Below are 22,750 nucleotides of genomic sequence, written 5' to 3'. Positions count from 1 at the left end.
GCCCTCGATTCCTCTTATGTGGCATGATGGATATTCCCAGGGATATACAGGGATGTCTCCCGCTGCAGCTGTTTGTCTGCAGTGGTCCATACAGTCTTGTATAATAAAAGGAATGTTGGGGACCTTCTGAGTTTCAGGAAATGACCTAGAAACCTCAACTATGTCCTTCCTCACAATTAAGATGTCAGGAAAACTATTCGCATCCATCCTAGAGGTACAGATGAGAAACAGTGAGTAAATTGTCAACACCTCTGCCATCCTAAAGAGCAGTCCCTCCAAATGTCTGGAACAGGTGCAGTGAAGCCTGGCTTTCCTGTTAACTTACATTTGAATGACATTTTACAGCCTGCCTGTTTGAAAAGTGTTCAGAAACGTCACGTGGACCTCGCCAACAGAGATCCCATTTATAATTAGGACTGTCATCTGCTTCGCCGCCTATTGTCAATGTCTTGGTTAAGCTAGATGACAAAACTAAACCCGCCAAAGGTCATGAGAGGTGGATGCTGGGGGGCGTGGTGGGGGTTGAAGGAGCATTCGTGACTGGCACGTAATATTCAGGAACTGTTTCACTGTTCACACACACACACACACACACACACACACACAAAAGTTTATCAATTTTAAGATTTAGCTCATTATTATTCACTCAAATGTACTGACCACACATGCTCCATGCTAGGCATCCTGAATCCTGATCTGTAGTAACGACCAGTATAGAATAAAACACTTTTTGCCCCCAATTTTCTTCCAAGTTAGTCCAGCATTCTATTAAATCATTTAGGTGAAAAATATACGGATTGAATAATTATCTTTTTCACGCATTGTAGGGCTCCTTCCACACAGAACCAGAGAGAGAATTTCTGTTTATTCGTCCCAGCTTCACCCTTCTCTATCTTGCTTCCTCCTCATGCAAGTCTTTTGAGACAAGGTCTCATGTGGCATGAGCTGGCCCTTGGGTTTACTGTGTAGCGGAGTTTAACCTCGAATCTCTGACTGACCCGCACCAACCTCCCCAGTGCTAAGATTACAGGCATGCTCCACCATTCCCAACATAGATGGCAGAAAAACCCTGACAGGCCTTACCTCAAATTAACGAGAAATACTTTGTGACCCAAGGTACCTTTCTCCTTACCCCATCCTCCGGTCCCAGTATTATCTTGTCCTATGCAGTGCTTCAGTTCCAATATAAATTTCCAAGCAGAGGCATACAGCATCCTTGGGTTTTTGTTTGTTTGTTTGTTTGTTTTTGTTGTTTGTTTTGGAATGGCTGAATGGTTATGTCAGTATGGTTTGTAAGTAAAAAAGGAAATGAAGAATATCCTTAGGATTAAAGAAAACAACATTCCCTTGAGACTAATAGGAGAAGTTGTTCTCTTAGCCACATCTCAAACTAGGACAATTGTCATCTGTTTGCTATTCAGAACATTGCCACAAAACCTTGAAAATTATGGGCATAATTGAGTGAGAACATAAACCTTTATTTAGATATCACCCTCTCCTCCTGCTCGCCTTTGCCAGCTTCATATCCATCTTTCCCTACCCGTATATTACCAATTAGTGTCATTATCCCTTCTTGCAGTGTGCCACTGCAAATTTCTGGCTTTTAAAACAGGCATGCGCAGTAGGACTGGGGACATAGTTTGACTGTAAAGGACTTGCAAAGAATTCTCAGGGCTCTGGGTAGGATCCCAGCACTATGATGATGATGATGGAGGTGGTGGTGGTGATGATGATGATGTGTGGTTAAACCCAGGTGTGGCGGTACATCCTTATAATCTTAGCACTCAGGAGGCAGGGGCAGAAGCAGGTAGATTGCTTGAGTTTAAGGGCAGCCTAATCTATAGAGCAAGTTCCAGGACAACTAGGGCTATACAGAGAAACTCTGTCTGGAAAAAACAAACAAACAAACAAACAAACAAACAAAAACCCAAAAAACAGAACATCAAACAAACAAAACCAGTACCTTTCTAGATGGACTGGGGATAGACAGATTTGTGTAGATATCGTGATGGCACTGAGGGTGGTCCCAGCGAAGGACTACTGGGATGTAACAAAGGAAGGGATTGTTCTATGTAAAGTTGGGGTTTTTTTCTCAACATTCTCAGTAATTTTGAGCATACCAAGGTCAGGATCTCAAGTCAGTGCTGGAGAGCCTCAATCAATGTTTCTTGGATGCTGGGTAATCTCACATTTTAACTAAGTTTGGGGAGGCAAGAGTGAAGGCTGATTTTATATTGTTAAAGGTTATCTGCCATTAATTGGAAGTGCTTAATCTACTAATGGGAAGTTTCCTTTCAGTATAACCACAGTTTCAGATAAATGTTATGTATTCATGATACAACTTGTCAGGGGCTGGAGGGTGGTGGCACATGGGCGGTGTGAGAAGACCTATTGATGCTTGGGAACCAGTGGGCTAAGGGACCGATTGGGACATTCCATTGCCAAGTGCCTCATCGAGGGAAACAGAGCTGCAGGCAGGCAGGCGTACACGGCAAGCTGATGGCTTCCAGATGTAGAATTGGAGGCTGCATCGGAAATGGGGTAGAAAAAGGCGAGGGACGAACCCACATGTGGCTTGTGATGTGGAGGACATCCAAGTTGCCTCTTTCCCAAAGTGGCAGTATGGCAGAGCTGACGTTTTCTCAGGCCTGAGTTCCTTCCCAGGAGAGGGATGAAGCTCTTATGTGTGAGCGCTCCATGTGCTAATGCCTGACTTAGGTATGGTTCCCGGCCTCACCAGCCCATAGATGGCTTTTGTCACTGTGCCCAGTTAAACACCCCCCTCCGCCCCAGAACAGCTGTTCAATCAAGAATTCAAATAGGACAGCCACATCATGGGGTACTTTTTGTGAATTAGAGCTCTGTGTTCTATATTTCAGTAGATGGTACCAAAGGCAAGTATCAATTCAGAATTCTTCCTGGCCTCATCCGATCGGTTTCATTGTCTTTCCTTCTTCCCATTGTGTTCCTCTTTCATTTCTCTCTCTCCTGCATTTTTAGGACGTCTCAGACAAGATCCACTCTGCCCATTTTCCTTCCCATCAGTGCATGCACATCCGTTTCCCACGGAAGTGTGCTTTAAGACTATTTTGTTAACCAAGGGGTTGTATTGTCTCCCTGCTTGAGAGTTTCGAAGAGCCAGGCTAAGCCTAGATCCCTTTTGAGCAGCTATAGGAATGCTGCTGCTCAGACTTCAAAAATTGAAATTGGATTCATTTCCCCATGCCGCAGTGTCCTCATAACCTAGCCAGAGAGAAGCCATTTCAGTCCAACGGCACTCTCTGGAGGCATCCAGGCCATTGTTGCCCAGAGACTCTGTCAATTCTTTTTCAGAATCCAACCCAGGCTGTTTCTGAGAGAAAGTTCATTTGATAATTTTCTGATTTGCTTCCCTCCTGCCTCTTCTGTAATGGCTTCACTTTTCTATTTCATTTCCCAATCTCGAACTTCGAAGCTTAAAAGAGCCCCCTTTTATGGAGTGTATGCTAAAGTGCTCTGTTAGGCAATATATTTATTACCTGGAGTGAAATGGCTTTTCACAGCTAGGCAGCCTCCTGAGCCTGACTGCCTCTCTACCTCTATATTTAAGAAACTTGCTCCTTGAATTCTATAGGATAAAAGTTCTATGCCAGCCAGCACAGAAAAAGAATAGCATGATGTGTGTGTGTGTGTGTGTGTGTGTGTGTGTGTGTGTGTGTGTGTGTGTTAATACATCTAACGAGCACATTTCCGTTCTTCATTTTCTTCAGATGTTCAGTGGCTACCATATGTCTGCTGCTTGCAGCTTTGTTCATCCAGTTGGGTATTACTAACCTTGGCCTTGCCTTTGATGGAGACCATGTGTATACACTGTATCTTTCAATGGTGTTTATGCCTGAGTTCCAATCTGGAATAGCTTTGGATATGAGGAGGGAGAGGGAGGGAGGGAGGGAGGGAGGGAGGGAGGGAGGGAGGGAGGGAGAGATTAGGAGGGATGTCTGAACATGTGTTCCCATCCTAGGGCATCCCTAACAGAGATGTCAGGCTGTCAGTATCTGCCTCAAGGAGACAACCCTTGCTGGATTGGCTCTGTCATAGAGAGTCTTACTTTTATGACGGGTCTATCCACGCCACTCTGCTGCTAGGATACATAAGCATCATGTACGGTCAGGCGGGTCTGGACTCTTTCCATATTCTGTTTCTGCTGGTAACTTATTTTACTTATCCCTTTCTGCATTGAGAGTTGGCAGCCCCAGGGGTTGGAGGGAAGCTAACATTCATTTGTCAGAAGCCCATTTTTACATTCCCACAGTTTGGGGAGTAAGCATTCAATTTAGCAAGCCCCCTAATCTCTCTGGTACTTGAGTCCAGCTTTGTGAGATAAGATGAAGGATTTCAGGGAAGTTTCCTTTTCTCTCTGGGGATTCACTTTGGCACTGGCCCATGTCTGTCACAGCAGAGCTGACTAACAGCTGTCCCGAGATGGCAACTCCACGGAGGAGAGATAGATGAAAGCATTGGGCAGCCTGGTTTTATAAATCTCTAGTATGTGCCACCTTTCCCTGCCCACCACCCCCACCCCAGTGAAAACTGCTTTCATGTTTTTCCTGGTAGAAAGGAAGGTTTGCTACCCACCAGGCACAAGAACAACAACTTGAACCTCTTGTAAAATAGCTGCATAATGTCATTAATGTCCAGGGAGACCATCATGGCTTTTATTTGTGTTCTTCATTATTTGCATGGCCGTGCTTAAACGGGAAAGTCTTACTGTAATTAAGCAGTACTTTTATTTATATTGGAAAGTGTGTAAATCGCTTGCCTTCCAGCATTCCCCACAGTAACTGTGGAAGAGTGGCAAATCCTTCTGCTTGTATACAATTAAGTATCAGTAAGAAGCCTCAGTACTTGGAGGCAGGGTGAAAGGCTTGCTCAGTTTGAATGGAGGTTCTGCCTGAGGCAAGTAGGACTTATAAAAGGATATCACAGGCAGTGAGCCCTGTACCCACGACACCCAATATAGCAAAGGCAGTTTCAGGAACCAAGGAATTGACACTGGGCTGCTAAAGTTACCAACCCTTTGCTTCACAGTTGAGTGTGTGTGTGTGTGTGTGTGTGTGTGTGTGTGTGTGTGTGTGTGTGTGTGTGTATGTGTGTGTGTGTGCGCGCACACACACACATTTCCATGCCCAATTTTGCAATGGCCATCAGGTATAGAATATCCACTGTCCTAGTCTTAGTTAGTGTGTCCATTTCAGTGAAGAGACACCATGACAAAGGCAATTCTTATAAAGGCAAACTTTTAATTGGGGCTGGGTTACAGTTTCAGAGGTCAGTCCCTTATCACCCTGGCAGGAAGCTTGGCAACTTGCATTCAGACATGGTGGTGGTGGAAGAGCTGAGAGATCTACCTCTTGATTTGAAGGGAGCAGAAGGGTTGGCTGGCTGTCTTTTGCACTGGGCAAAGCCTGCCTCCAGTGACACACCTCCTCCTATAAGGCCATACCTCCTCCAATAAGGCCACACCTCCTAATACTGTTTTAAATACATGAATCCATGGGAACCAAACCTAGTCAGACCACCACAGTCTTCCTCCACCCTTCCCCATTCACCCCTCTACTTCCAGCCTTACAAACCACTGCCAACCACACCCAGCTTTTCTGTGGGTACTGTTGATCCAGACTCAGGCCCTCATGATTGCAGAGCAAGCCCTACCCACAGCGTTGTGTCTTCAGTCTCCTCACAATTGATCTTTTAAAGACAAACCCTAAACAAAGGAAGGTCTGGAGATAATGGTAATAATAAATGCTCTTGTCTGGAAAAGGGCAACGTGACCAACAGGAAGGCATGGGACTCTGAAGTCAAGTGAAATTGTTGAGTTGTGGTTTCTAAAATATGTTTCTTTCTAAAGTAAGATTATTATTTCTGTCTTTCTGTCTTTCTCCCCGATAGCACCATCATCCATTGCTTTGGTCCAGGCTAAAGAAGTTACAAGATATAGCGTAGCTCTGGCTTGGCTGGAACCAGATCGACCAAATGGAGTCATCTTAGAATATGAAGTCAAATATTATGAAAAGGTACTTCTTTCTTTCTTCTTTGCTTTCCTTCTTCTTCTTTCTCCTTCCCTTTCTTTCTTACTGTTCCTTCCTCTGTGTTGTTCAAGTATTAGACAGTTCTAAATCATGAAACAGCAGCAAAAGGAAAATCAAATGCATCTTGATTCCCCACAAATCTGATTATGAGATGTAATATTTGGCTCGTTATCTTGAAACACACACACAATGTTCTAATATAATTATATTTTCTTTCGAATAAAAGAAATCAAGACCTAATCTATATACCTTCTATCACAGAGCATGCCTCATAACTGCTAAAATAATGATATGTTTAAGCAGATCACTGCTGTTCAAAATAAAGGTGTGGGTTTTGATGATTTTTAACAGAAAATTGGCAGAGGAAAATTAACATTCCTCAGCCCCTTATAGAAAGGCATTAATTTTGCAAATAATTTGTCTCTTAGCAGATAGAGTTCTGAACAGAGCTATTTGCTTCCAAGCTTGTCCAGAAAATGAACAGACTCCTCCTCCCCCACCCTGCTTAGATTTTTTTTTTCCAAGACAGTGTTTCCCTGTGTAGCCCTGGCTGTCCTGGAACTCACTTTGTAGGCCAGGCTGGCCTCAAATTTAGAGTTACATCTGCCTCTGCCTCCCAGGTGCTGGGATTAAAGCAGTCTCTTATTGCCTTCCTTATTCAAAGTAAAGGGAGACTGGATTGTTTAATTGAAGTCAGACTATAGTTTTTGCCACTTTCCAGACAGAAAAGAGGCCTTCTTAAGGGGGGCAGGGTATCATGTAGAAGGAATACAAATGCATGGTTTTCAATGCATAGTTGTGTTCTAGACCCTTGCACACTAAGGAGGACTCAGAGGACACACATACAAGGGGTAAGGGTCTGAAATAAAAGATAGTGATGCTGATTTCAATTTCTTAATAATTTGGGGGTAAAAAAAACTAGAAAAAAATATCAACTATCACTTGATATTCCTTTCAAAAACAGATGGCTTCATTCTCAAAACTCCAAAAGATTATAAATTAAAAAAACAAAAAACAAAATAACAGAATAGTCAATGTCAATAATGACCCTGAGCTTTTTTTTTTTTTTTTTTTTTTTAAACTGTAAAAAGAGACACCAGTACTTCAACACTGCAGAGCACTGCAGAGAATGTGGGGCTTAGGGAATGTACCTGGTGTCTAGTCTTTCGCTTCCAGACTCCTGGGGAGTTGGAGTCCCCCTCCCCCCCCCCCCCCCCCACTCCTACCTAGAGTCTCCTCTCCCACACCTGGAGACTCCTCCCTAGCTAGAGTCTCCTCCCTCTCCTAGCTAAAGTCTCCTCCCTCTCTACCTGGAGTCTCCTCCCCCTGCTACCTAGAGTCAGAGGACTCATTTCCTAGCTCACCAGTTTGCTTCACTCTCATGTAGGATCAGAATGAACGCAGCTATCGCATAGTCCGGACAGCTGCCAGGAACACAGATATCAAAGGCCTGAACCCTCTGACTTCCTATGTTTTTCACGTGCGAGCCAGGACCGCTGCTGGCTACGGAGACTTCAGCGAGCCCCTGGAAGTCACTACTAATACAGGTAACAGAGACCCCCCAGGTGCCACCTATTCCCAGACGCTTCATTTATAGGTTCAGCCCCACTCTAGTGAAACCCAAAGAGCTGTGTAGATAAACATTTAGCTACTGTGGATATTTGCATGAAACAGAAGAGCCAATATCTACCTCTTAGAAACCCTTGTGCTGTTTGAAGGAGAATGTTTTTCATAAGAGTTTCTCATCTGCCTTCCTATGAATGAAAAACGATGTCAATGTTTATCTTTTTGAACCTTCTACCGACCATGAATAATGGGTTTGCTAACCTGACTAATTGAAGGTTCTGTAGCCACCCCACTTTAAGAAAAAGAGTTTTCTTCCTGAGAAGATTAAAGAAGGAACCAAAATTACCCTTTTCCCCCCTCCTACTTGTTTCTAAGAATCTGTTTAAATAGTGTCATTAGTGTGCATGTATGTTTTTAAGTCCTTTGTAGAAATATTAAGTCTTGCTCGCTGGAGAGCTGGAACACAGTTTACTGAGCAAGAGATCTCCACCTCCTGAATTACTTAACCTAGGCTGGGCCTACTCGATAGGGAGATGCTGCAACGGAAATTCTCAACATCTGTTACAGATATAAATTGTTCATATTGGAGGGCTATTAAGTGAGGATGAAGAAGACGGATGGGAAGGTGGAGATGACTATAAGGGACACTGGCATTCTTGGTGTTTACAGGAAGGCTATAAGGAGAAGGTTGCTCTGAGCCGACCTGTCTATAAGCTGGATTTTTAACAGAGGTGATGAAGGCAGGGCAAACCTTATGAGTTTTCCAAATGTGCTTTTCACCAAGGAATATAGTTTTTCAGTATGTGATTTTTTTTAACCAAAAAAAACCCCCCAAAAGATTTTAAGGCATCAACATATATTTTTATATTTATCGCAGAATGGTTGGGGGTGGTGGTGTGGGATTTGCCTAATGGATGCTGTGACATGGATTTGCTAACTTGGATGTTGAATGGGCTAACAAGTTCCTCCTCTTGGGACCACTCCCATGTGACCCCATGTACTTGTCATTCCAGTGCCTTCCCGCATCATTGGCGATGGAGCCAACTCCACTGTCCTGCTGGTCTCCGTCTCTGGCAGTGTGGTCCTCGTGGTCATTCTCATTGCAGCTTTTGTGATCAGCCGAAGGTAAGAACAGAAGCGCCTCACGCTCCCTCCCAGTTTTCTTCAGGAGGCTTCTGTCTTCCCTTGCGTGCCCATACCATTTAGCCCTTTTAAGTCTGGACTCTGCATGCACCAAGGGTGAGAAAAGCTGTATAAAACGCAGACCCAAAACCTGAGCATTGCCATCTGACAGCAGTATTTTATACTTGAAAGAGAAATAGTAATGGCTTGGTTGCATGGTCTTCTTCCTATCACCTCTGTCCAATTGTTCACACTGACCAGTACATAGTATCATGGGGCATCATCATCAGCTGTGCCGATTCTTATCTTAGCCGCTTCTCACCATAGACCACATTCATGATTTCCCACAGCAGGGCTTTTGTTGTAAATAGGATCTTCTCATGTATAAGGCTCTTCAAGTGAGAGGGGATGAAAGTGACATAAAGGAAGATAGGGTGCTTATGCAGCATCATCTTGTTGGTATGACTGTATAGTTAGAGCTCTGTGTGGATCCCGAGAGCTATGCTTGGCCCACCGGCCACCAACTGTCAGATTGTCCCATCCACCTGCTGATAACCTCACCAATCAATGTCTCTGGCTGTCTCCATCGTGTTTGCAAGCCACAATGCTGTTACTTCCCATTGACATGCATTGACAGTAGGGTGATGAACTGATGTAAGAGTTTCCCTGAGAGGCCCGTGCCTCTCCCAGTATCTTGATTCCACCCTTGCTCTGTAGAGTGCCCCAGTATATATACAAAGGTCCATTTGTTCACTCCAGTGCTAGCACAGTATGGAACGATGTGTTGCTCTGTATGGTGTCTCTGTGTTCGTCATTGGCTTCATTGTTTTTTGCAAAGTCTACAAGTAGACATATTCAATCAGAGCTGTAAGCTATGTCTCCAAGAAGGAAAACTTTGAAAGGCAATCAAGACTTTCCCTACCTGCTGCCCTGTCTTGAGGTTTTACTTCTATGTATGTGTCCTGTAAAGAATGCATTGTATAATGCATAGGAAGTGGTACATTGTCCTGAACTCGTCCAGTTGCAGAGAAAAGAATGAGATGTGTGGGTGGGTGGAAATTACGTGGACATTTGTTTACACTAAGGCATATTTCAGTGTTTCAAATATAAATACTGGACATATTAAAATGGTAATAATTAATGAAAACCATGAATGGCCTCTACTTCAAAAACAGTAGCCTAAAAAGTCTGTTTACTGTGTGATGCTTAGGGGAGCATGAGCATGTCAAGCACCTGGCAAATGAACTCATCTTGTAGACTGTACTCATCTTGTGGTCCAGCTTTTCTGTAAATTTCCTCTCTCTCTCTCTCTCTCTCTCTCTCTCTCTCTCTCTCTCTCTCTCTCTCTCTCTTGGTTGCAGTTGTTTTAAAAGTGTCCCCAAACACAGCAGTGTCAGACTCAGGCAGTTAGATAAGCCACTCCTTGTTACTGTTCATTGTCAAATTTTAGCTTTGGTGAGAAGAAAGAAAAGCAAGGACACCGTAATGCTGGGAGACTGGAACTAAAAATTGGGGCTGCAGAAGGCAGCATCCTCATTTCTGAGGACTTAATTCCCTTTGTGCTTTTATTGATCATTTTATTATATAAGGGGAGAGTGGCAGAAGGATGCATGAGATTTCCAATTATGAGGCCATCCCCTCCTTAGAGAATTGAGCCTGTCGAGTTACCCAGTGATGACTCCTGCTCCTTCCCTCTCATTAAAAAAAAAAAAAAGTCACTTCCCAAGTCTGATAAACACTGCTTGGCGATTGGTCCTCAATGGATCAGTTTTTAGAAAATGAAATGTCAGCCCCTTGCCCTCATATTGATTCTTCCTTAGTGCCGGCCATAAAGCTGTCAAGGGAAGGGCTGCCTGGAGCCAGGTAGCTGACAGGCCTGCAGCGGCAGGGTGCTCACTCAGCTAATTCTTCTCCCTACCAGGCTGTCTGCTCTGTTTATCAGGGACAACTACATGTATTTAAATAGGACAACAGGTGAGCAGAGAGGAGATGGGAACTCCAGACAAAGAAGTGTGACCCAGGGCTTTAGTTAGAGTACAAACGACAGTGCCAACAGTATAAGGAAGTCACAGACTGAGCATCTGAGCCTGGAGAAGCCAAGTTACCTTTGCCCTTCACCATCTCTTGCTTCTGAGAGCCACCTAATGTTGCTGTCAAAAAGGATGGTGGAAGCCAGGCCTGGTGACACCCAGCACTGGGGAAGCTGAGATAGGAGGACTGAGAGGTTGGGGCTAGCCTGTGTCCATAGCCTGTGTCCATAGTGAAGCAGAACCCTTGTGAGCTGAGCTGAATCTCAGGGCATTGTTGGCCTGTCAGTGTGAATGGAAAGAGACTCAGAGGAAGAAGTAGTTTGAGAGCTTCTGGGGGCCACCAGGAGAAAAATCTGTTTGTTGCTAATTTGTTATTTAAGGGGAAACTGCCTTAGGCTCACAATTGGCATGTTGGTGGATTTTAAAATAGCTGAAGTTTATTTATTTTATTGTATTTGTTTAATTTGTAATGAGATGCCAGAACTTGAGGTAAGGAGGAATAACCCCCTCTTTCATTCAGAAAGTTCACCTTCCTTCCTTCCTTCCTTCCTTCCTTCCCCTTCCCCTCCCCCTTCCCCCTTCACCCTCTCCTCCCCTCCCCTTCTTCCTCCCTCCCCTCCCCTTCTTCCTCCCTCCCCTCCCCTCCCCTTCCCCCCCCCCCCCTCTCTCTCTCTCTCTCTCTCTCTCTTGTCCAACTTAAACATGTGAGCACTGAGAAATTTCTATGAAAGAATGAAATTCTTGCATTTATAAATTTTAAGTATCCAACATGTAAGCAGCATGAATGCTGTCCAGCTGTGGCAGTTATGTTGACTGAGATGTTTTTTTTAACTCACAGGTAAATAAGTGAATGCACTTTCATTTTGTTACATTTTATCTCTTGGGCATGCGCATGTGTGTAGAGGTCAGAGGACAACTTGCAGGGGTCTGTCTCCTCCTCCTTCTCCTCCCCCTCCCCTTCCCCCCTCCCCCTCCTCTTCCTCCTCTTTCTTCCATCATGAAGGGTCTGGGGAATGAACCCAGGTCTTCAGGCTTGGCAGCAGATGCCTTTAACCAATGAACTGTCCCAACAGTCTCTAATTTACATTTTATGGTATTATAGATCTGTGCTTAGGTTATCATTTCAGGAGGATATCTGCTTTCCAGAGCACCCAACTGCCCTTGCTATAGATGTGACACTGGAGTACTGTCATGAGAATTTTTATCCCAACTATATACATATTCTCTTAAAGAGCAAATCACCGTTTCCCCTGTTTATATATATGTGTGTGTGTGTGTGTGTGTGTGTGTGTGTGTGTGTGTGTGTGTGTGTATGGTCTCAAGTTTAACCACCTTCTTTACTGCTTTTTAAACATCTCTTTCAAAGGACTGTTAATAGTTATATAATTAAACGCAACTTGAAACCCAGGACCTCCCAGACTGACAGACTGCATTAAATTTCTCTGATAACCCTTCCCCTGTTTTAGCAATGATTTCAGATTATTTATTTATTTATTTAGCATGTGTGTATGTGCACTCATGTATGCCATAGCATGCATGTGCAGGTCAAAGGACAACGTTCAGGGATTGAGTTTTTTCTTCTACCACCGGAGTCCCAAAGATCAAACCTAGATCCGCGGGCTTGGCAGCAAGTACCTTTACCCACTGAGCCATCCTGCCGGCCCTCAACAGCATGTTATTGTTCAAACATGGGAAACAATGTTAAGAACATGACTAAAATATGGGAAGAGCCCTTGGGTGTTCTTAAAGGACTCTTCGGTTAAAGGATAGCAGGATCTGATGGTCCAAGAACATGCGCTGACTTCAAGATGGTCCAGTTGTGATAGCCAGTGCTCCTGGGTTTCCATTTGCACAAGGATTATAACATGGCCCTTTCCCCAGATTACAAAGAACCAAATTGATTTTAAGGAAAACAGTGTAACATCCATGGAAAAATTTAGATGTTTATCAGGGCCTGTAATCTTTGAATAGATGACATTGAATGTATGAAACAAATTCAGAATTAATTTGTCTCATACCGGAGGCTCACATTCTGCACTTTGGAGCTGACAGACAGCTCAAGGAATCCTAAAAGCGATTCTGCTTGGCCTAGGCCCACCTTTCCTTGAGCCCTCAGATGAGACTCTGGGATGACATAGAAATGTTGCCCAAATGGGCTCTGATGGCATCAGGTACATTGACACAATTGGGAGGCAACTGACTCCAGGAAAACATTTCTAAGCAGCTTGCAAGCAACCACAGTGGTTCAATTCCAGATCTATCAAACTGCTGCTTGGGAGGAGCCATTAGGCATCTTTTGATGCAGGAACAGTGGCAGCTTGAGGAAGGGGAAAAGGGATGTGATGTATGAATCTTTGTGGCAGAGACTCCTGAGCTCTGGAAAGGGTCCCTACAGGAGCCATGCTCCTTATTACGGCCTTGTCTTTAATCTGCACTTTAGTGAATAAATTACTTACCTTTTACTAATTAACGTTGGAACAGTGAACCACATTCATCAAATCTGTGCACTTGATGAGGAAAGTTGCTATTTTGATAAAAAGCGAGGTTTATGGGCAGCCCCTGCCACACTCCTGTCTTCTTATTTATTTTATTGAGTAGTCAAGGTGCTAGGAAGAGCCCATTGGCTGGAAGGTTTCCTGCTGTTCCCTCTGGTGATGGTTAATACCCTTATTAGCCAGTCCCTGGGATGGCAGGGAGGATTCCATTCACTCCAAGTTTCACCTGCAGCGTGAGGGCCCTTTGCCAGGACACCTACTGTGGCAAGGTTCCACGTTTCCTTCTGGACCATTCTAACTAACCATTCCACTACTTCCCCTTGCTAATCGCCTTGTCGACATCTTTGTAATTAGAAAATCTCCCACAAAGCCTTGCTTCTGCCATTCAGGTGACCTGTCTGGGATGTCAATTTAGACTCAGCTCATCAGGAGGGCTCACTCGAAAGTAAGCTTCAATGGTCTTTCTCTCCTGGGATAATAATGAGCCACATTGTCCAACATTGAGCCCAAGGGAAAAGGGTCATAGGTGACAGAGGTAGAGCCGAACTCTGGCATTTTTGTTTTTAAGGTATTATTAGCGTGGTAATAGGCTACAATTAGTCTTTGAACAGTAACCCTCCTGTTTCTTTCTCAATATCCCCTGTACCCTTGTAGGGTCCTCTACTCCAAATAACACTCCACATTAAAAAGGCCTTTAAAAGCACCTTCACCGGTCAGATTCTTCTTCTATGTTGGCAAGTCTGAGGATGAAATGGGAGGGTCAACCTTATCCTTAATGACCTCAGCCATTTTGTATTTCCTCTGGTTTTGACCATTTTTAATGAATGTGCTTGATGTGAAAACAGCCATGCTTCAGGATTTCTTGAGGCCACTGGTTTCTATTGTAGATACCCATCTAAAAACAAAACAAAACAACTCTTTAAGTTCCAATGGATGCCAAGAGCTAAAGTATATGGCTCAATGACTGAATGCCTTTCCAGCATGCATTATGTTCAATGTTGGGTCTCTGGACAGGTAAATAAAGGAGGGACAGTTACTAAAGCTCTCTTGTTCTCTCTCTATTTTTTTCTGCTTAATTTCAGCATTGGAGTTTTAAAATGGTTTAAAAGATAGTCTTACGATTTCAGATAAAGCTTTTAGAACTCTGATAAGATAGCCTATCACACCCTAGGGATTTAAGTCTTGATATTTTCCCGACCCCAAATACTGTTTCTGTATGTAGTCTCTGACCTAACATCTTTCTGTTAACTTTTAAAAGGGGCAAAGGACGGGACAGGGAAGGTTAGAGGGGACTGCACGCTTCATAGACAGTTCTTTCTAGTCACGGCATTAAATCTATTTGTTAAGTTTCTTTGACGCCGTTTAGGAGCAGTTGGATCTGATGTGTGGGTTTGCTGATATCAAATGTACTGTTTAGGCTGGAGAGAGAGTTCACATAGTCAGTTGCTTGCTTTGCAAGCACAAGGACCCTCATTCAAGCCTCAGAACCCAAGCAGTAGCAGATAAAAGCCAGCATGGTGGTATGTATGCTGATAGTCCAGTTTGGGGTGGAGGGACAAGATGGATAGCTAGTGAGTCCCAAGACACAGTAAAAGACCTTATCTCAAAATGTGGAGAGCCTCTGAGGAGTGACCCCGAGGCTGTACTCTGGCATCTGCACATGCACAAACACCACACACACACACACACACACACACACACACACACACACACACACACACACTTGTACTCGCATGCACTCATGCACATATACATAAAACATACTTGCAAGCGCACTCGCACACACATGCACAATCAATAAATACTTTTCAATGTACGATTAAGTCTCATCATTTATCTTCTCACTTCATCTCCTCTGGGAGAGGCACTATGCAGGGCTGGACTGGACCAGGGCTGGAGAGGAGATGTGAGTGATGCCCTTGGTTCGGTATCCTTGCCTGTACCATGTCTTCATCCGTACAATGGAGCTGAACATGTGGTTTCCACCTGATTCCTTTCATAGGGTTGTTGTGAACAAGCAATTAAATAATAGACCCTTTGAAGGCCCTTTGAAAAGCTAACTGCAAAGGAAAACACAGGCTGTTATTTGGGACTGAAATATGCACTTTGCAGTTAGCTGTGGTAACTGGGGTCTCTGTTTTGCTAAGCTGGCTCATGCTTTGCAAACAGCTAGGGGAGGAGATAATGTATGTAATGAGACTACTTTGAAAAGTTAAATGCGATGTAAGAGCACAAGGTATTATTATTTGCAAGGGAATTATCCACGTAGAGGAACATCTGTGGGCTCTGAGGGTCTGATTGCTGAACTGGTGCCTACATAGCTGACAAATTAGAGGACGTGGGAGGGAGCTTTGCGCATGTGCCCAGGGCTGCGCATGCGCTTTCCGCGCTGCCAGCGGTGGGCTGTCTGCCCACTTGCCCTGCTTATCTCTTTTAGTCTCTACCCTACTTTCTTGTCTGTAGGGTTATCTAGCCTTTCTACTTGTTCAAAGTTGATAGTTTGAGGATATCTCATTCTGATTGGAATACAAACACACTGGCCTTACTTAGTCTTGCCTTGCCTTTGAAACTCAAGGTACAATGATTAATTTTATTGTAAATTTTACTAAATCATATATTAACACATTTTATTCCTTACTTTTCCTTTAGTCTCCCAAAGTGAAGGGAACTGTAATAAATGAATTAACTTTTCTAATTATTTTATATGATATAATGTCTCCTCACTAAACATAAAGTGTACATTTAAGGGCCAAGGATATAGTCCGTGTGGAATGTTGGCCTAGCATGTGATAGTCCCTGGGTTCTGTTTCTAGTACCTCATACTCAGACGCAAAATTACATAAGCATATACATGTGTGTGTATGTATTTATATATTTGTTTTAATTTTCAAGTCTTGAGTTGATTTTTCCACTTTATATAAGTGATTCATATTTTCCCTGACTCAAGAGTTATATGTATTAGAGATTTATATTTCCAAAACTTTATTAAAAATAAAATAAAATCTCATTTCAACAGGTTATGGGCAAGCAGTATGTACATTTCGAGACCAGGTACCTCTTATTGGAAGAGAACTTAAAGACCTGGTGGTGTATCACATCTACTGGAATGTAGTCAAGTACAAAGCAAATATTGTACTTTCTAAAATTGTATCTTATATGCTATAGAGTATGTCCTCCCACCCAACCTCTAGCCCCCAGATGAGGACCTATCCTAGGGCCTTGCTCTTTCTAGGAACCCTACTACTGGGCTGAATCCTCAATCCCTGAAACCTGGCACGATAATGAGATGTTATGATGCTATCATGATTATAGCAACAAGATGTGTTCATTAACTATCACACACTGAACATTATTGCCATCTCACTAATGAAACTCACTTTAATTAAGAATGTGTGTACAGGGCCAGCAAGATGGCTCAGAATGAAAAAGCACTTGAGTTTAATCTCTAAAAGCCATATGAAGGTAGAATGAGGGGATCAACTGTCCAAAATTGTCCTCTGAATGCCACAGCCATGTGTACAGGCCCACACAAGTGCTCTTATATACAAGGAAGAAGGAAAAAAAGAGAAAAAGAAAGAGAGAGAGAGGGAGGGAGGGAGGAAGGAAGGAAGGAAGGAAGGAAGGAAGGAAGGAAGGAAGGAAGGAAGGTGGGAAAAATAAGCAATCAGAGATTCTGGGCTCTGATGGCTTCAGCTCTTCACCCCGACTCAACAGAGATTACATTATTATCTTTATTATTTTACCTTTCTCTAAGCCTCAGTTTCCCTATGTGTAACATGTGCACTGCCTATCCACCCAACTTGTGTTGTGGCCGGGAATAATTTTTCATTACAGATGTTGTATTGGAAATCATTTTCCTTTTCTTTTTAAATTTTAATAGACGGAGTAAGTACAGCAAAGCGAAACAAGAAGCAGATGAAGAGAAACATTTGAATCAAGGTATTAAAACAAAAAACAAAAAACAAAAAAAAAAAACCAATTGATTCCAAAAGTAATTTCATTTTTAGAGCATGCTTTGTGTTATCTAATTTAGAAGTGTTGGTTAATATGCCTGTGAATATTTATATAATGCATTCCTTATCCAAATAACATTCGTCAAGGCTGTCAAGGTGCAATTGGTGATTCCAAACTGTGCAACGTGAGGTTAAAGGCAGGAAGTTCTATAGAGTCTGCACATTTCCTCTTCTGCTGTGGAAAAGTGTTCCTTTAGCTGCTTCACGTCTGGAGCTGGGCAGCAAGACGTGCCGGGTTAATAGTTTATTCTCATGAATGAAAAACTGGGGGAGGGGTGGGATGGTAAAAGAACAGGTTATGTGATGGTAGTCTGTGTTGCTGGGATGACAGCCATCAAGAATTTGCTAGTGAATTCTAGATGGTGAGCTTACAAATAGGCTCTGACCAAAGACATTGATTTAAGAAGTTCCAAACACTTAAAGAAAACCAGATGACCTAGCAGTGGTTCGCACGGGACTTTCTGAGATGACAAGATAGTGTCATGTGAGAGAACTGTAGCCTACTCAGTTTCTTCATAATGACTGAGGAGAAGAAAGGGAAAAAGATGGACACATTTGGGCAATCACGGAGATTTGGTCAGCTGGCATTGCGCATCCTCAAGTCCCCAGTGCAAATGCCAAAGGAAGCTCTCAGTGTATGTCATCAGCTGCCTCAGAGCTCACATTTCCAACTTGTCTGTGGGTGTGATGTGTGACTGAATTGTACCCATAGTATCTGCAACATTCAGCTAGACTGAAGCTCTACCTCCAGCTGAACCTGCTCTGTAAAACAGAATGCAAGTGGAGGTGGAGTCTTTATTCTCAAATCAACCAGTGGCCAGTATTCCTCCCATGCATTATCAATCTAGGTTTAATCTAAGTCTGTTCCTTACTGATCATGTACTTAGTTGGTCTAGCTATGGGGGAGATGTGACACCCTGTAGACAGGGCCTGTGGGAACTGAGAGTGCCTATTTATTGTCTTTGATGAGGGACAGCATTTGAAACGATGGCTATGGAATGTATGACTTTATGTTAGGACAATGAAGCTAGAAGCCACTGGTTGGGAGAAAGGAGCCTGTCAACTCATTCCAAATTTTTTGATAAGAGATTCGCTTTTCCTCCAGGGACAAGTTGTTTTTAAACTCTTATCCTTGAAGTGTGAGGACATTCCAGGAAGTCAGTAGAGCTGCGGTGTCTTGAGCAGCTAGCAAATTCTTTGTTTACCCACTAATGAAAAACAGAGCAAGCATTTAAACATTTTCATATGTCAACGGCCATAGAGTTAACCCAGCTTTTGCTATGCAAAGGGATTTTTTTTTAAGAGCTCGACCCTTTAGGTTTATTCATGTTGCCTTTATCCAGTCACTTTATACCCCATGTTCATTTCTTAGGTGTTAGAACTTATGTGGATCCCTTTACATACGAAGACCCCAACCAGGCAGTTCGAGAATTTGCCAAAGAAATCGATGCATCCTGCATTAAAATTGAAAAGGTCATAGGAGTTGGTAAGTGTCTGAGTGTGCATCTGATAGCTTCCTTTGTAAATGTAAAACGTATATGTAAATTAAACAATTACATTCACATGTACGAGTGTATTGCACGTACGTCTATATGCATAAATAGTATTCACGGAGATTTCCTTAATCAGAGTATAAATGCAATGTTCTGTAAGGAACTTTGGTGCAAATGTGTATTTTAATCTCAGGAAAAATGGGGATAAAATAAAGGAGCACGTGAGATCTGTAGCCAGACTAGGTAGATTCAGAATGCTCTAATTCTCGAAAGCTGGGAGACTTTGGTGAGCTTTACCGTAAGCTTGAGTTTCCTGTGATAAAATGGAGCCTCTAAGAACAGCCTTCTACTAGGCTTTGGGAAGGACTAAATGAAATCGTCACTGTGGTGCCCTAGCTAGGCACCTGTCCTATAATAAGCATACGATGAAGGTTATCTTGTCCTCAATGCATTCCTGATGCATCTCGAACCCTTCTCCCACAGGTGAATTTGGAGAGGTCTGCAGTGGGCGTCTCAAAGTGCCCGGCAAGAGAGAGATCTGTGTGGCCATCAAGACTCTGAAAGCTGGCTATACTGACAAGCAGAGGAGAGACTTCCTGAGTGAGGCCAGCATCATGGGACAGTTTGACCACCCAAACATAATCCACCTGGAAGGCGTTGTCACCAAATGTACGTGTGCCCCCCCACTCCCCCCTCCAGGAAGCTAAGTTGAGAGTTAACAGGGAGATTAAATACACATTTTCTTTCTAGGGAAATGACAGATGGGACAGGCCTACTGATTACTAATAAGAGGAAATCAGTGCAGGACAAGTCATTAATCTTTCAGTCAGCTCTAAATGGGTCTATGACTGCAGCTGATGCCCTGTCTCCAAGGCAACTTCTGTGAAATTTGGGGGAAATTAATATTGCAGAGTTTTGGGTACACCATACCATCTTTCAGATCTTTGCTAGACCAAACTGATTGTCACAGGGTGGGCACGAGCAGATGGTAAACAAAATCAGTTTTATATAAAGCAAAACAAAAGCTCGCCACACCTTGTATTGGAAGCTTGGGTTCCAGATGCAGCGAGGGAAACTTGGGAATCTTTATTATATTGAGGGATTCGCTTGTCTGCTCTGCCTGATTTATGGCTGTTGCCATTCAGCACCTATTTACAGTAACACCTGGTTGAACCTTCCTTTTTTAGTCCATTAGCATTCACTGAGCTTGTGAACCACGCTTCAGTTAAAAAATACGACACAGCTCAACAGACTCGTTTTGTGAAGCAACCCCTGTGTACATCTGTAAGGCTGGCTAAGACTTATAAAACGCCACATGGATGGGGCACTGAAGCAGGGTGTGTTTAAGGTGGCTCTGGTCCAGGAACCCTGGTACCTAACGACAGTTTGTACAAGTCAAGGACCTTGTAAGCCTGGGGCTCTGTCTTCAATGAAGCCAAGGCGGCTCTTACTTGATTTAAGGTGTCTGTGAAAAGCTTGTCAATCAACAAGTGCTGAGGGTCAGGATGGCTGCTTCAGTTGATGAGACACAGGGAGGGGGGGAATGGGTTACATTTGTAGGGAGCTAAAAGTATCCGATCTTTAGGATGAAGAAACCAGAAGGTTACTTTAAACAAATACGCCTCCATTGGAATCTTCTAATAATGCTTGGGGGTGGGGTGGGGGGCAGCAAGATGCCTCAGCATGTAAATGTGCTTGCTGCCAAGCTTGATGGCCTGAGTTCAGTCTTAGGAACCTGCTTGGCTGGAAGGAGAGAACTTTACTCCTAAAGATTGTCCTTTGACTTTAGGACAAGTTCCTTGTGGCATACATGCCCTCCCCTGTATTCTAAGGAAATAGTTTTAAGTAGATGTGTTCTCTTAGCTTTTAAAAGTTCCCTGGGTCTCCTCTAAAAGCAGTTTGAATGTTGGGTGGGGATGGGGAGAGCCACCTGGGTTTTCCTTCCTATGAAGGACTCAGTAAAGGGGAGGCTAACATGGGTCCCTGATCCATTTGGAGAGTAACTGACCTTATGATGAAGTGTTTGCTGACAGCTGTTATCAGAAGCTGGTGGTGGCTTTGATGGGTTGGTCAGTCTTTTGTTTTACTGTTCTCATCTATAAAAATGGAGATAAATAAAGCTTGCCTTGCAAAGATATTTAGGGAAGGAAATAAAATATTTAAAGTAGTTTGTATTGCACAATGGCAAATTATACACACACACACACACCTCTTTAAGTGTTAACGGGTGTTATTATGTCTGAAGGAGTGCATCTCTCCTCACATTGAGAATTCTTCAAAAAGGGAAATTTGATGCTAAGGACATATAATTTCTACCTCAGGTGAAGGTTATAATTAGCATAGAATAGTTCTATTTGCTTTTTAAGATTGGTTTTACAGACAGGATATTTTTCTGTTGCCTGTGGCCTTCGAAGCTGCCCAAGCCCTTCACTACTTTAATTAAAAGATAACATTCCCTTTAAATACTTCTGCAGGTCCCTTTTCTAGAAAAGGGGGCTCTGTTCTACTCCCCGTGTTTTTCCTGCAGCAGACAGTGATTTTCCTAGCACCTCTGCGGAAGAGAGAAGAAACAGGGGATCTTTGTGTTAAAGTCCCACCGCGCCTTTAAAAACCCGTAGCTATTACAGCTGTAACTGTTACAAACGACTGGGTTCATTTGCATAATGCAGTTGTCACTGAATTAAAATGATTTAAAAATTTCCACCAGAGAAGTTGTTGGGGTCTCCTCCCCTTCTGTCCCCTCCCCTCGGAATCCCTGCCTCTTGGAGGGAAGCAGCCATCTCCATCCCAAACCCACTCCTGACGGATTGTTCTTACCTTTGTAGAGCTAGGCAAGAATAACCCAGTGATATTTACCCTTTCTCACAGCACCCCTAAGACATCCCTTGTTTTTCTTCTGTCCTCTCCAACTCCGAAGAAGGAGCTTGTGGGGTACAACAGACTAGAGAATACAGGAAACTTGAATAGAATGGGAGGAGACAGGCTAGGGAGCTGTGAGGGTGAAAGGGTCCCATCAAAGCGTGTTGTCTCATGACCAACCAGCTCCCTGGAGAAACTATCTAGATTCCAGGGAAGGGAGGGGGAGGGGTGCGAAGTGTTGGGGGGGGGGGACACCATAAATTTTTCCCTTTCCCCACTCTTGGATCTTCTCTTCTGGAAAGCTCCAGAGGGAACAGGTAAAATGGAATTAGGTGTTAGCGCTTGGCCGAGAGAGCAGACTTTTCCTCATTAGTTGACAAAGTATCTTTTGATGGAGGCAGGATGACTAAGATTCACGCAGGTGGTTTTGTTGAGGCCCAGGACTTGGGGAGGGCAAATGTGCTGAGAATGGGGCCCTTCCTACGTGGATGGAACTGAGCAAGGCGAGAAGGGAGCACCGGAGGACCCCTTTCAGCAAGGCCAGAGCCATTCTTAGTGGCCTTGTGTAGTTCTGACTTCTGTTCCTCGCTGGAAGTCTGAATGGCGTCATTCTCTAGTTTAAAGTGCTTGACACACACACACACACACACACACACACACACACACACACAGAGAGAGAGAGAGAGAGAGAGTCAGCCAAGAATAAATTGAACTTCATTGAAATTAAAACTTCTAAATTCTTGCCTCTGAAGCGCCTCTCCCTTCTGCACTCCATCTTTGGGTTGGGAATGTACTGATTTCCAAATAAAAGGTGCTTTTCAGCAGTAAGATAGCCCTCGCCTATTTTATGACTAAATCACGAAGTCCAATCAGCAAGAACAATAAAAGTAACTATTTTCATCCGCTTAGGGGTTGCTTTCATCAAGGGGATCTGTAGCTCTGTACTCTCCCCTCCACACTTTCTCTTAGTGACACAAAAAAAGCAGGGTTACGACGCTTGCTAACTCCCCCTTTCCCACCCTGTAACAGTACCTCTTGAAAAGAAAATTTCAGATCCTAATTTAATTCGTTGCCTGTAAGAAATTAAAGAAAGGTTATTTCCGA

General features: G+C 43.4%; 1 protein-coding gene across 3 annotated transcripts in view; it reads left to right on the top strand.

Moving 5' to 3' along the window:
• The window catches only part of Epha4 (Eph receptor A4), a 147,926-nt gene that overhangs the window by 107,855 nt on the left and 17,321 nt on the right, over window positions 1-22,750 (top strand). For all 3 annotated transcript variants that reach the window (XM_006496407.3, XM_006496408.2, NM_007936.3), the window contains 6 exons: window positions 5,929-6,053; window positions 7,456-7,615; window positions 8,648-8,759; window positions 17,162-17,220; window positions 18,667-18,780; window positions 19,271-19,456. In XM_006496407.3, the coding sequence (XP_006496470.1) occupies window positions 5,929-6,053; window positions 7,456-7,615; window positions 8,648-8,759; window positions 17,162-17,220; window positions 18,667-18,780; window positions 19,271-19,456 (756 nt within the window). The remainder of the gene's footprint in view (window positions 1-5,928; window positions 6,054-7,455; window positions 7,616-8,647; window positions 8,760-17,161; window positions 17,221-18,666; window positions 18,781-19,270; window positions 19,457-22,750) is intronic.

Source organism: Mus musculus, chromosome 1, assembly GCF_000001635.26.
Source record: "Mus musculus strain C57BL/6J chromosome 1, GRCm38.p6 C57BL/6J".
NCBI lineage: Eukaryota > Metazoa > Chordata > Mammalia > Rodentia > Muridae > Mus > Mus musculus.
Note: the sequence above shows the minus strand (reverse complement) of the source record. Positions and strands in the feature narration are given on the sequence as shown.